We start from the raw sequence: 14933 nt of genomic DNA, 5'->3' as shown, positions 1-14933 counted from the left end.
AGCCCTATAGATCCAGCCGTGTCTCTCCGGTGCTGGGATTACAGGCATGCTGGACCACACTTGGCTGGGTTTTCTTTTTTGTTTGTTTGTTGTTGTTGTTTTTTTTTTTTTTTTTTTTTTTTTTGTTTGCTTTTGTTTGTTTGTTTTTTTTAACCATGGTTTCTGGGGACTGAACTCAGTATTCTCCCAACTAAGCTATCTCCCCAGCTCCTACCACTGCACACAATTTATTTTAAATAAACTGTAAAGGAAAGAATGTTGACTCAAAAGGCTTAGTGACCTCACTGCATCCCTGAACAGCCCCAGGTGGACACTCAAGTTGCTAATATCACGCATCATCGCAGATAGAAGAGACCGGCACACTGGGCAGCGACCATAAGAAGGAAACTCTAACCCCAGGCTGTCTTCAGGCCCGACTCTCCCAGCTCAACAGGCAAAGGCTGCCTGCCCTTCCGTGTTTGTTTCTTGTTGCCAGATTTTGTTTTGACCCCCCCCCATTCCCCTAGAATTGATCAACCATGATTAAGTAGCCAGGGCTGCAAAATAAAAGGCCTCATTGGAGCTATGCTGAAGGACCACACATTGATTTGTTCTTTCCTGGAACCGCCACAGGCTGCTTCCACAGTACTCCTTGCAGCTGGCCTGAACCCCTCAAGCATCTCAAGAACAAGCTGAGGTCAACCTTGTGGCCTGAGTCTGACGAAGGCCAGGCAATTAACTATCATCTCACCAGAAGCAAAGACTGTTTAAAAACTTGGCGCCAGAAAGCCGATGGCTTCAGGCTACGGCAAATTTATAAAAAAAAAAAAAAAAAAAAAAAACGGGCAGGGAGCCAGCATCCAACAACACAGAACCTAAACAAGGGTCCTGCCAATAGCACGCTTTCAGACCCCACTGGGCTCGGGTTTCTTGTTAAAACAGCAACTAGCCTGTACTATTGTCCAATCAAAAACGCTGACTACCAAGCTGGGAGGGGCTTGCAGCTCACTGGTGGGTGAGTGAAAGCTTTGGAGAGGGAGGATCCTGGTGGGTAAGTCCTCAGTTTCTGTGCTGCAGCTGACTGACTCTTCATGACTTGGGCCTTGGGACACCAGCCACTGGTGAGCTAAAGTATAGTTGAGGAAAGGCCTTTAGAAGCCGGCCAACACACTCCCAGAAATCCTGCCAATTCCCACTGGCAACCAGCATTTAGCAGCAGCCTGCAAAACCATCAAAAGGGAACACCTAATTCTAACCTTAAAGACCACCAGGGATAGGTCAGAAGCGAAGTCTCCAGAGCACTTACTGGCCAAGTTTCCCACCAGCCTCTGTGGCTGTTTGTCAACATTGCAACACAACATTGGTATCTACAAAGTTCATATTCAAGAACCGTGCCATCAAGTTACCAAAATAAATCTCAAAATGACTCAGGTGCATTTATGACTCTGTTTTGTGCCAGCTTCTTAGTTAGACTCTGGGTTAACTGGGCCCTTGGGCTGCAGGCGGAACATGCCTGCAGGCCCTTTGCCTCCAGGATTCAGCAATCACCACGGCTCTTGAGACAGGTACATATGTCTAGTGCAATGCTTCCCACGTCACACGAAGTGCCTGGAGAACAAAGATGGCATCCAAAGGACTTTCCCCAAACCACCAGTGTTGGGGTTCCAGCCCCCAGAGTGGGCTGCTTCTTGAGGTCTCCCACCATCCTGGGCAGCATTGATCCACGCCCCCCACCCCCACCGCCAGTGTGGGAGAGCACGTTTCTGCTCTACAATAGCTCTTGCAAATTAAAAATGCAATAGATAAAATACAGAATTAGAAGTGGATGAAATCTCTCAGAATACAAAAATGGAAAATAGAAACGATAAGAAAATTAAAGATAAAAGGCTCCCCGGGCCACTATCTAAATAGAGTTCTGGAAGGTCAGAGAAAATTGAAGAACAGAAATCGTAATGGTGGAGTGACAGAATGTTCCAGAACCGAAGGGCAGTCTCAAATGAGAAGGATTCAGTAACTATTTGATGAAAGAGACAAAAAGAAGCTAGCATCAGGGGAGCCCTTGAAGACTCAGGGTACCAGGGGGGCAGAGAAGACAAAGAAAGCTGAGAGACAGAGAGAGAGAGAGAGAGAGAGAGAGAGAGAGAGAGAGAGAGAGAGAGAGAGAGAGAGAGAGAGGCAGAGACAGACAGAGAGAGAGAGACAGAGACAGACAGAGAGAGAGGAGGAGGAGGAAGAAGAAGAGGAGGAAGAGGAAGAAGAGGAGAAAGAGGAGGAGGAGGAAGAGGAGGAGGAGAAAAAGAAGAAGAACAACAACAACAGTGGATAGGGGATGGCTTCATAGCTCCTAACTGCAGCCTTCAGAGCCCTTCATGGCCCCAGAGGAAGGGACTGCCAGTCTCAGCTAATGCAGCAATCAAGAATCAAGAGGAGAGGAAACCCATTTTCCTGGTTCAAGTTCTCAGACAACATACCACCCTGGTGCCCACCTCAGCAAGGATGTGTGCCAGTGTCCACGAATTAGCACCATCAGAAGGCAAGAAGCCGTGGAAGGGGACAGGAAGCATTGGTGAGGTAGAACTGACAGCCCAGGAGACAGCCAGATCCCAGGCATGGAGGGCAACAACTCCAGACGAGAGCAGACCAAGGACCTGGATTTACTCAAGCAGTCAGGACCGAGAGACAGAATTACCCAGTGTCCCAACCAACCAAAAGACCCATCCAGGGCAGGCAGGAAGCGTTTGGGATTAAATACACAAACCCTTAAGTTAGCATCAAGATCAACGACATGATCTAAACTCCCAAGAACACAAACAGTAGAACGAGAGGCAGCAGGTGATCAAGCCCTTCATACAGACTAAGCTTTGAGCAGCACGGACCTAGTAGAACACTGAAATCCCCCAAAGTGTCTTGGAGGTAGATCAGGAAGTAGGGGTGAGGGCCAAAGAGCCGGAGTGGAACCATGCATGTTCTTAGGAATCGGAGCATAAAGCTAAGGGGGTCAATGTTAAGACGTGCAAGCATTTGATTCGGTGACAAAGGGAAATATCAAAATCAGCTTTTTAAAAATGTCAAAAGGAATTGTCCAAGAAAATGGGGGGTGGGGGAGGGCTGAGAGGGGAGGAAAAGGGGATCTCATGATGTTCTAACAGGCAGGAGACCTGGGGATGACTGTCCCCTTTCACCCAGCATCAGTAGGCTCACACATGCGTCTGCCAAAGCTCAGGGTGTAGATTCTCCCTTCAATTGCTCGTTCATATGTTCACATGTGAGCACAGCATCTAGAGTCTGGTACAGCTTCTAGTCAAGCCAGCAAACAACTGGAAGCCACCACCATCAAGACAGATCCAAGGGCAGCACTACTGACCTAGCCATCTCACCTATGACCCATACTGATTTCCTCTGATCCTCTTCATTCCCTTGTAGCCTGAGCTATCTCAAGGTACATGGGCTCCTGAGATCCCCTGTGAGGCCATCACCAGGTGACAGCGGGCTGTCTTTGCCCAAGCCCCTCAGCTTGGATTTGTAAAGTGTGTGGGTTTGTTTAGGAGCAAGTTCAAATTAGACAGGTGTTCCCTCCTGCACTGGTCTCAGTGTATGTGTCTGTACAGTGGAGCCGTAACACCAACCTCAGAGGGTGACATCAGAATGAAATGACATAAATAGGAGACACTGAATGCTTTGTAATCTGCCATCACGCAGCCCAGGATGCAGTGTAAAGGACAGTTTCCATGGCCACCTCTAGTCACTTCAACCACCATTCAGGCTAAAAGCATCATATTCTTTAACTTCTTTAACTGGGAGCCCTGTCCTGGCACTTCTCAGCTGCTCTGTGATTACCAGTCGGGAACTATGGACTGAGAGCTTAGCCTTCTGTCTCGTTAGTTGGAGTTACCAGTGTATAAGTGACAATGAGCTTTGTCCAGTCCCAAGAGGCAGGTGACAAGCCCGCCTGAGGCGGTGACTTCTTGCCCAGTATCATTTGCTATTGATCAGCTGGTCCTTGATACGTAGCCAAGTCTCCATACTTCCTCCCCAGCCCCAGTCCCAGCATCCTCTTAGCGCCCCTGCCCTAACCCCATCTTTGCAGACTTCACTCTGATTTCTGATTCCTGCCCTTAAAGCCCAGCAGACAACACTCCTGGTCTTGCTTGGCCCTTCAGTACTGGCATCTATACTTTTCAGGCACAGATAATAGCCACCATGGGGCAGAGCATCCCTTGGAGAAATGCCACTGGCTGACTCACCCCAGCTCACGCTTAGCTTTCTTACACAGCCCAGGACCACCTGCCTAGGAATGGTGCCGCCCACAGTGGACTAGACCCTCCTACATCAATTATCAGTCAAGATAATTCTTCACAGACTTGCCCACAGGCCAATCTGACTAAGCAATTTCTCCAAGGAGGCTTTCCTCTCAGATGGCTCTAGGCTATGTGATCTTGTCAAATTGACAAAGCTAATTAGGACACCACCCCACACACCACCTGCATGGAACATCAAACATTTTACAACAGAGCCCCAAGCCAGCTTTCTCTAACTCTGGCTAGACAGTCCCTAAGTCAGCCTGACAACCAAAGAGCCATCCTAAAACATGCTTTTCCTGGTATCTCATCATCTCCGTGTATTTCCCTGCTTAGGCAAACACCACAGAGACAAAAGCAAAGTGTGCTTAGCAATCATCATGGACAGCACCATAAACGCTCCATGGAGACGACAGTAAAACAAGCAGACCTGCTATAATCAGAGGGGAGGAGGCGTGGAGACAGGGAGGTGAACCTGGAAATACTCGTGTGGCCATTCGGCTAGGCTCCCACACAAGACAAGGTCAGATGTCATTTTGTGGGAGTGGAAGTCCGAAACTAGGGACTGTACTGTCTAGACTTTTATTAGGGTACATTCATTGCATAAAAATGATGGGTTTTATTATATTTGTATATATGTTTATGGAGTACACTGATGTTATTCATACCTGTTTCCCTCTCTTGCCCTCACTCCCCCATCCTTTGGTTACCTTTCTCTTCCTGAATAGACCCCCTTCTACTTTCATGGTGTGTGTGTGTGCATATGTGTGTGTCTGTGTATGTGTGTGTGAGTGTATGTGTGTGTATGGTGTGTATATGTGTATGTGAATGTGTGGTGTGTGTATACGAGTGTGTCTGGTGTGTGTATGTGAGTGTATGAGTATGTAGTGTGTGAATGTGTGTGAGTATGTGGTGTGTGTGTGAGTGCATGTGTGTGTGTGTGGTGTGTATCTGTGTCTGGTGTGTGTATGTGAGTGTATGATTATGTAGTATGTGAATGTGTGTGTGTGTGTGGTGTGTGTAAATGTGTGTGAGTTTGAGTGTGTGGTGTGTGTGTGTTAATGTGTGTGAGTATATTATGATGTGTGTATGTGAGTGTGAATGTGGGTGTGTGTGTATGTGTGTGAGTGTGTGGTGTGTGTGAGTGTGAGTGTGTAATGTGTGAATTTGTGTGTATGTATTAGTGTGTGTGAGTGTGTGTATGTGTGAATGTGTGTTTGTGTGACTGTGTGTCTGTGTGTGTGAAATATATTTTTAATTCTAGATGCACAGATGACAGAGAATGTTCAGTGTTTGCCCTTCTGGTTCAGACTCCAACATGACATGTTTTTCTGGTTGTCTCATTATCTCCATTTACATCCCTGCTTAAGTATGGCTTAGTCCAACATGGCTCCAGTTACAACAGTTTCTCTACACATTCTAGCACATCCCTCTGGGAAGAGTGAGCATGAGAAACACTGGGGTCCAGTAAGGAAGGAGCTTTTCCCTGGAACGAGCATGGCTGGTGGAAGAGAGAGATGTCCAGAGGGTAAGGTTGCAGGGCTGACTCTAGCCTGGTGGCCAAACTAAAGACCGTACAAAGTGCAGAGATGTGGCCCAAGGAGATTTGGCTCCAGGTCCAGGGCTGGCCTGCCCTAGGTGAAGAAGGAAGCAGGGATAATGGCATCTAAATTCGGGTTCTTCCCCCGTCAAACCAGATCATCTCTGAGCCTCTCTCCACCTGCTGCTCCCCACCTGCTGCCCCAGATCCTAACTGGAGTGCTCAGAACTCTGCCTTTTAAGTATGTCGTAGCATAGAAGATTAAAAATAGTCTTAAAAAGAGACAAACATAAAGTGGCAAAGGCTCCAGCTGCATGAGAACCATCCCCAGGAGGGAACAGCAGGTGTGTGGGGTGTGATGTCATTGGGACTCTATCAAGTTCCACTTGGCCCTCTGCAGGAGATGAAGTGGCTCTTGACCAGGGCTTCCCAATGCCCTCAAACCCTCTTTCAGCTTTTCCTCGTCCTCAAACACTCTGGATAATAATCTCCAAGAAGCCCTGGGCTCCAGGGCAAACACAGGAGAATATCAAGTGCGTAAGCTCCTGAGTCCACTACCTAGCTCCCTGCCTTTCAACCATAGCTCTGGAGTGGGTTTCAAGTGGGTAAAGCCATTATAAAGCAGGCAACAGAATGCACACCAGACATGCAGTCAGCCGTGTGCTAAGAGTGGATGGACAGACAGCCTTACCCAAAGCACTCTATGCTCATCTGGTTGGGAAAACTCCTTCCCTGGAGAGATGTACACAAATGCCTACCCTTCCTTAGGAAGTCCCAAGAATGCCGGGCAGTGGTGGCGCACGCCTTTAATCCCAGCACTTGGGAGGCAGAGGCAGGCGGATTTCTGAGTTCGAGGCCAGCCTGGTCTACAGAGTGAGTTCCAGGACAGCCAGGGCTACTCAGAGAAACCCTGTCTCGAAAAAAACAAAAACAAAAAAAACAAAAGAGCAACAACAACAAAAAAGATACAGGAAGTCCCGAGAACAAACCAAAGGACAATCTCAACAAAAGTCCAATCTGAGGAACCAATGGCTTTATGTGCTTACTTATAAAGCAGAGGTGAGTGGTTACTTATAGGAGCTTGAGTAACCCGAAGCTGCAGGATGAAGGAGCTGGACCCTCAGGTGAGTGTCCAGTGACCACCGTCCTCTCCTCTTATGAGGGAATGTCAACAGTCAACAAGCCTTTCTTGGGGTCTCCTGCAAGTAGTCACAGCCATTCTGAGGAAGACGACCGTTGCTAAGTTCAGAGGAGGCCCTCTTCTGTAACATGGTCCTACTAGCAACTCCCGCTTGTCACTCCGAATCTGGCTTTCAAAAATACAGCCCCCACCATCCTACAGGAGTTCTCCAAGTTGCCATGGTTCTGACAGGAAGTCTTAGACACATGCCGATGCTGGACGTGAGCTTGCCATTTTCATCTCCCACGGGAAACTAGCTACCTCACACAGCTGATCCACCTCCTCGGATCCCTGAGTGTGAGCCCTGCTTTGGAAGAAAGGTGACCGCATATGCCATAGGTGTTAGCACGACATCAAGGCCTCACCTAGAACTGCTTTTAGACCAAATCTGCTGAGCGGCAGTGAGAAGGCAGGTGTAGCTAGCATGTTCCTCAGATCGGAGTCCCTAAGACAGCTTGGTGGGTTGTGTCCAAGGTGGAGCAATGAAATGACTTGGAAAAGACTAAATTGGATATGAATATATGTGTGTGTGTTTGTATATAACATATAAATTCTCTCTCTCTCTCTCTCTCTCTCTCTCTTTCTCTCTCTCATGTGCATGCCACACACACCCTTTTTCTTGAATTTTACTGTTTCTACATTCCCAAACTTTACTCTTTTTCTGAAGCTGACCAAGTGGTAAATATGGCAAATATGGCCTTCGGGGTGCCTTCCTCCCCACCCAGCCACGGATAATGTCCAAATAAATGGGTAAAGCTACATTAAAAAAAAAAAAAAAAGCTTTATTTATAAAACAAGCAGCAAGCCAAAGGGCTAAAGTCTTGGAATGCCTACTCAGCAAGGAGAAAAATTAATCAAAGAAAAGCAAACACACCAATAAAGAGAGAAAAACCCTCAGACTCCCAAAGGCTGCTTCTACTTCCTTCTATGACAGACATAATCTACCAGTTTTTTTTTTTTTTTTCAAAAGACACCAAGGGACGTGAAAGTGGTTTCTATGGGAACGGGAGTTCACTTTTAATGGCTCAACCATTATAAAGACAATCGCTTTATTTTTCTTCTTCCCTTCAGACACAGGGTAGGCGTAACCTATGACCTGTTGGGCAGGATTTTGCCCAGAGCTCTGCTGTTCCAATAAAATATGAAATGCCACAGTGTTCAGCAGGCCAGCAGGGCACTTCATGAAAGCCAGGCCTCTCGGGCAAGAAGGACTTCCCTAGAATGGCTGATTTGGTCCCATGTTCTGCCTTCCCCAGGAGGCTACGGTGCCAGCAGGCAGCTTGGCTGCTCTGAGGAGGACGGGCCCCTCTGGCTGCCAGCTTCTTGTGCTCAATCCTCTTCATAGGTCAGCTACCAACCCCTAGGAGGGTTTGCCTCTAGCTATGTATGCCCCATTTTCAAGATGGGTTCTGCCCGCTCTGGTTTCTGGGTACACACGTGGACAGGATTCTCCATTTGCCTGAATCACTAAACCCCTCAGCTTAACCAGCCAGGGCAAACCAAGAATGCCCACTACTTACTGCTGTGTGCCTTTTCTATAGAAAACCCATGAACTGCAGCCTTTTCTGCTGGGCCCCGGGGTGGAAATGAATCTCTGGCACTTGAATGTGAAAAGAATCCAGGAACACAGCCAGCAGAGCTGCGTGGAGCCCAGAGCCACACGTGGGCAGCCCACACCCGAGTACCACAGGCTAAAATGCAAATGGCTTCAGGCAGATAAACAATGCCTTGGCCCAACCTCTCTGGACACCACCTTCCAGGGGTAACTCGGAGCTCCCAGTAAGCCAATTCCTACGTTACCAAGGAGAAAACTAAGAAACTGCAGGCAAGGATTTATTTCCCTGGGTCCAGCAGTAAGTCAGCCACAATATCAGAGCCTCTACTCTTACCATCAGCCTCCCAGGCCAGGCTGTGTTCCCTAACCACTCAAGAAAATGCCCCAAGAAAGACCTTTCCCAGACCAGGAGCTTTTACCTGCAAACCAGAGATGCCTGAGAGCCTGGGGTCTGACTGAAGAACCAAAACATCCATGCCAAGATTCCTGCCTGGGAAACAAGCACACAGTAGCCTAGCAAGGCAGCTCTCTAGGGACAAAAATCCACATCTGATTTTCTCCTGGTTTTTAAATGGAACCTTCCAGGCTACTAACTGCTAACAGCCGGGATGATGGGGGAATCAGGGAGTGAGGATGGAGAAAGGCCCTTTCTTGGGCTCTTCTCTCTCTGGCCTGGTCCCAGAGCACAGGCCTTCTAGATGTGGGGAGATGAGCAGAGCAGAGAGTGGGCTCTAAGGGAGAAGGAAGGGTAACTAGGGGTGAGAAGTCTGGTATGGCACCTCCAGCAGACTACGGCAGATAGCCTCATACCAGATTATCTGTGGTCTGCTGGGGTGCCATACTAGCATGCCAGGCCAAGCGAGCCTTTTTCTCACCCATAGACTTTTACATACTCTTCCAGGTAGACCTAGCAGCTACCCATGCTCACTATCATCTTTTTTAAAAAGACTTTTTATTTTATATGAGTACACTATCACTGTCCTCAGACACACCAGAAGAGGGCATCGGATCCCATTACAGATGGTTGTGAGCCACCATGTGGTTGCTGGGAATTGAACTCAGGACCTCTGGAAGAGCAGTCAGTGCTCTTAACCCGCTGAGCCATCTCTCTAGCACCGATCGCTGTTATCTTAATCAGAGTGTCATGACCACACTTCACGAGACAGGGCCTTCCAGCATTCTCCTGCGGGCATCCCCGACATGCCGGCCACCCTTCTCCCACGTCCCACCTCTAATCCCAATGAACACATGGTCTCAGGAAGTGCCAGAGTAAATAGGAGGTATAATGTCAACTGGATGGGGACTCCAGCTTTTATGAGTTGTCACCCACGTAAGCCGGAGACAACTTTGTAGTGACACAGTTATTTTACGATCACCCCCAGTCCTGTAACAGCTTCTGAGAATGTCCCTGCTTCTGAGAATGAGTCCAGTTAACTCACTGTCCCACCAAGCTAGACCTGGATGGAATTGTTCCTTTGGGCCTGTTCTTAGTGTCCTGTGTGGGGTGAGGAGATGTTTCCTCCTGTCTCCTTGGGAAAAGTTACACCGACATCAGGTCCTTGATGCTACTACCAGGTCAGGAAGCTCTCTCTGCCTTAGTCCATGAACTCCCTGGAGGGCTTAGCATGGACACATTGGGGTGGCTGGATGGTGGGTGGATCGGAGAAAGGGAAGAGAGGCCAAAACTTTAAAAAGCTATTGAGAAGCCCAAGCAAGCTTGGGAGAGCCTGAGCTGGGGCCCAGGCCACTGAGGAGGAGGAGGAGGAGGAAGAGGAAGAGGAAGAGGAAGAAGAAGAAGAGGAAGAGGAGAAAGAGGAGGAAGCAGTAACAGAGACAAGCAGGAATCCTTCTGGAACATACAAACAATGCCCTATAGAAAACAAACCAAGTGAAGTCTATGGTCAGCCTTCAAAGTCCAAATTCAAAGCCCCACTCGGGACCTTCACAGCCACCACCAATGAGGTTAACAACCTCTCTACCTGTGTGCTTATACCCACAGGATGCTTGTCCTCAGCCTCACCTGGGTTCAAATATGATCTAGACTTGCAAGTCACATGACCTTGGGTGGGAGTGGGGGTGGGGTTCTGACTAAAGGTGGCAATGCCTTTCAGCGAGCACAGTCAGCAGGGCCCAGACAATGACAGTGATGCCGCTGAGGGCCCCTCAGAAGAGGGGTGAGACAGCCTAGTGTCTGTCCCAACCACCTCACCTAGCCCCCTCTGATAGGTGAGTCTAAGCCAAGCTGTTCTAGAAAAACCAGGTTAGAAATGATGGCATCAAGTCCTCAAGGTAACAGAACAAGAGACAATCCCAAAACAGAGATGACCTCCATACCGCTGTATCAGGGAACTGAGCCCTGACTGTCATCATGCCTGAGATGGCGTTCTACAAGGTTCAACGTGCCTGCCCCATATTGCCAAGCAAATCAGAAAACCTGGGGGCTGGGAGATAGCAGGGGCTCACTCAAACCCTGGCTCCGCAGCCCTTGTCCAGAATGGGTCACTCCTCATCTGGACCCTGAAGCAAAGAGGAGAGGCCAACAACACTGTCCTCAGGCCACTCAGCAGTCAGCTGAGAGGAGGCACCTGGCCACCTCTAACCTCTATGCCAGCTGCCATAGCTCTGCAGACACACGGGATCAGCAGGCCTATGCTTGGAACTTCCTCCTGTGGGTCATTTTCTCCTCTGTGGAAAAGGTCAACAGCCTGAGCCACCCCCACTTCTTTGCAAGGGATCCTGTAAGCTTCCACAGGCTGTCTGTGGCAAGGGATGCCATGCTGCACCAGAGAGCCTTGGTGACAAACAGCTCGTCGGCCATCGTGGGCTCCTGTCTGACAACCTCATCTGCTGTGTGGCTGTTAATGGTGGAATGGCCCCCTGAGGGAGGCTGGGTTTTCTTCGCAGCCCATCTGGCCTCCCTCCACCCCAGTGTTCCTTTGGGGAAGCTTTTTCAGATCACAATCACAGCCTGGATTCTAGAACCCCACAGGCCAGCAGGACAGAGAAAGAGGTGGAATGTACAACTGTGTGGGTCAACATGCTTCCTAGTAAACATCTGGACGCACGGGGAGGAAGGACCAGCTAACTCCAAGCTGTTCTCTGAAAGGCAGCACACAGGGCCCGACCTCAGCCTGCCTTCATTGCTGACCCCAGAACCACCTCGTGCCAGGAACAGAAGTACTCCAAGCAGGCTTGACAGACCCGACAGTAGCAGCTGCCTGCAAATGGGTACCAGGAGCCTCCATCCCTCTGATTACAGACCCTTGAAGACCCACTGTCTCCAATTGTGATTTCCAAGACACTGTGGCCACCTGTACTGGGAGCAGTCCCAAGCTTATAAATCAAACCCTGAGCCAGGCTCTGCCGGATGCTCCCACACACAGCCCACCTAAGCTCAGGCAAGCCAGGGCCCCGGTACAGCCCCCATCTGCTCACCCAGACATATATGGGCCTTTGATGTCTACCAGCTGGCTCAGCAGATGCTCTGAGATCAATGTAGAATGCCTTCTGGACTTGAACCTTTAGTTGAGACCTTCTCAATACCATAGGAGCAAAAAAAAAAAAAAAGAGTATATATATATGTCTGTTAGGCCCCTAATCCAGAGAACCAGAGAAATAGAAGACAAGATCCCTGGCTTGAACTCCATTCTTGCTTTAGCTCAGCAACACCAGGCAAGCAGACAAGTCCCACTCAACAACTGCACAGAACTAATGTTCACCCCCAAAACACAGCTGACTTCGCCCCAAGCTTCAAACAACCCAAAGGTCCTTCATCAGATGAACGGAGAATAGAATGGTGGTATATCCATTCAGTGGAATAGTACTCAGCAGTGAAAAGGAACCATGGCCATAGTAAAGACTGTGTAGATGGATCTAACATCAAGTTGATCAAAAAGAACCACATCCACATCAAGAGGACACATTGAACTGCACCGTTCAACTTTCTCTGGGTCCAGACACAAGTTGAACCTACGTGAAACAAAGATCAGGATAAAGGTTGCCTTGGTGATGGGTGGGTGAGGTTACTGACCTGACTGGGAAGGAAGGTGAGACAACCATAGAGGGATCTGGGAATCTTTACGTAAGGTAGCAATTACCTGAGGTGAACCCACAACTAAAAGCATGGTGAGCTTACACTTAAAATTAGTCTACATTATACATGTGTGTAATACATATGGCATTTGAGATACACGATTTGAAGTTTGCCTCTTACTAACAGTATCCATTGATGTTCAAATTATAACTGATATTTTGCCTAAAAGTGTGGCAGCCTCAAAGCGGGGAGCTAAGACACCCCCTAATCCTTCAAGAACTGTCACAAATCATGCTGTCTCTCTGCCTAACTTCGCTGCGTGTTCCTTTACAATAACTGAGCTCTACGAGGAGACCTGATCCTGCAAGAATAATTGGCTGCGACAAATAGTATGTGCTCATTAAAATGCCTAGTGATTGCCTAAGGTACACGAGACATACCAGATCTGACAGTCCCAACCAGATACCATCTCAGCAATGGTATGCTGCCCACCCCAAACCGGATCTAAGCTCTCTCCATTACTGCGGCCCCGAGCCTCCTCTGACACAAATCATAGCAGGTGTGCAGTAGCAGAGCCCAGAGCCCAGAACTCCCAGTGCCCACTCCCTGAACCGCCCACTGGTTCCTTTTCAGGTCACCTCTGCAGACCTGCACTGTCCTTGCCAAACCTCAGTTGGAGAGGGCCACGTGAGCTCCCAGAAAACATTCTCTCAGGTGTAATGTTTAATCTAGACTCTTCCCCCACCACCCCCAGCAGGGGCTCCTCCTGCTGGCAAAAGGGACACCCAGAATTCTCCTGCCCCACCTCTGTCCAGTCCTCCCAGCTGGATCCTTGCAAATTCAAACTTGGACTCTTCTTCACCCCCAAGTCAGTAGAGGAAGTGGCTAACCCAGCCTCACCTGTAAACAAGTCCAGGTGGGTGAGGAGGCCGGAAGTGGATTTATGTCCAATTCTGCAAAGCTCCCATAGGAGAGAGGGCTGGAAACCCACTCCACCCACAGGCCTTGAGGGCAATGGGAGGGGTGGGTTTCTTTTCCTTAGATATCCCCCCTACTCTGTGTGTGTGTGTGTGTGTGTGTGTGTGTGTGTGTTTGCTAAGTTTTCACACCCAATACATTCTTTTAAAAGATACTTCATATTCATAGGAGGCAGAACCACAGAGCCCAAGTCTGACACACGGGCCACCAGGAATTCCTCTTTCATCTTGTCAACCGCCTCAGGCAAGGGGGTTTGGTCCCAGCCTCTCCCCAGACTGTGGGCTAAGTAGAGGTCTACTGAACCTCAGTTCACTGGGGTCCTCAGCGTGCCCCCATCATCCAGAGCCTCTGGGGACTGACCGCTGTGCCCCACTCCAGGTCCCCAGCCCCATAGGTACTTCGGAAAGTGCTTCTAGTCTGGCTTATGCGCACAACACACACAGTGGCACTTTCTCCTGGCCCTGACCTGGGGCCACCGCCCCCAAGACTTTACGGACAAACTTCTCTAAACTACCTGAGGCGGGAAGAGGGGGCGAGGGTCCCCTGCTGGGATTGGGGTGCACACGCGCGCGTGCACACACGCCCACGCGTGCACACACACACACACACTCACGTCCACGCACCGCCCCACCCCCGGAGCTCTGCAAACCCGGCGCAGGCCAGCCACAGCGGCTCCGGGGCGCGCGGGGGACGCAGCGGGGCCCACGCTTGGTGGAGACGGCCCCTCCAGGGAGGTCGGGGCCGCCGTACCTTGCAGGTTCTGCACACGGATGTCGCTGATCTGCCCGATGAGCTCCTCGCGCTGGAACCAGTCCCACTCCTGAGCAGCCATGGAGCGCGCACGGCGGGCCCGGGCGGCGGGCGGCGGGCGGCGGGCGGCGGGCAGCGAGCGGCGGGCGGTGGGCGGCGAGCGCGGGGCTGGTGGGCGGGTGAAGGGCCGGCCCCGCCGCGGGCGGACGGGCTGGCGGGCGGGCGCGGGCGGCGGAGCGGGGCGCCCGGCGCGCGCTCACTGCCCGGCGGGGGCGGGGGCCCCGGGCGGGAGGGAAGAGGGCGGGGCGGGGCGGGAGGAGCCGGCCTCAGGACAGTCCTTTTTTTTTTTTTTTTTCCTTTTTTTTTTCTCCCCCCACCCGCAGGGTGGGTGTTGGTTGGATTGTTTGGTCGAAAACGCACAATGATGAGGCGCGGGGGGGTCGCAGCCCATAGATTGTGATGTCTTGAGGGCGGTGGGCCTGGTGACGCAAGCCACGGTGCCCCAGGAGCTGGTCTAGAATGTCTGCCCCTTCCCCATCCTGCCCCTCTGAGACCCTTCTCAGTCGCAGTAGGAACCCCTCCTGTGCCTGGATCACCTCCTTGCTAAAGGCAGCTAAACC

General features: G+C 50.3%; 1 protein-coding gene across 2 annotated transcripts in view; it reads right to left on the bottom strand.

Moving 5' to 3' along the window:
* The window catches only part of Clmn (calmin), a 101867-nt gene extending 87405 nt beyond the window's left edge, over positions 1-14462 (bottom strand). For both annotated transcript variants that reach the window (XM_076921274.1, XM_076921277.1), the window contains exon 1: positions 14314-14462. In XM_076921274.1, the coding sequence (XP_076777389.1) occupies positions 14314-14395 (82 nt within the window). In that variant the 5' untranslated portion in view covers positions 14396-14462. The remainder of the gene's footprint in view (positions 1-14313) is intronic.
* Between the last annotated feature and the right edge of the window lie 471 nt (positions 14463-14933).

The sequence above is a fragment of the Arvicanthis niloticus genome, chromosome 23, assembly GCF_011762505.2.
Source record: "Arvicanthis niloticus isolate mArvNil1 chromosome 23, mArvNil1.pat.X, whole genome shotgun sequence".
Taxonomy (NCBI): domain Eukaryota; kingdom Metazoa; phylum Chordata; class Mammalia; order Rodentia; family Muridae; genus Arvicanthis; species Arvicanthis niloticus.
This window is presented reverse-complemented; position numbering and strand designations above follow the sequence as displayed.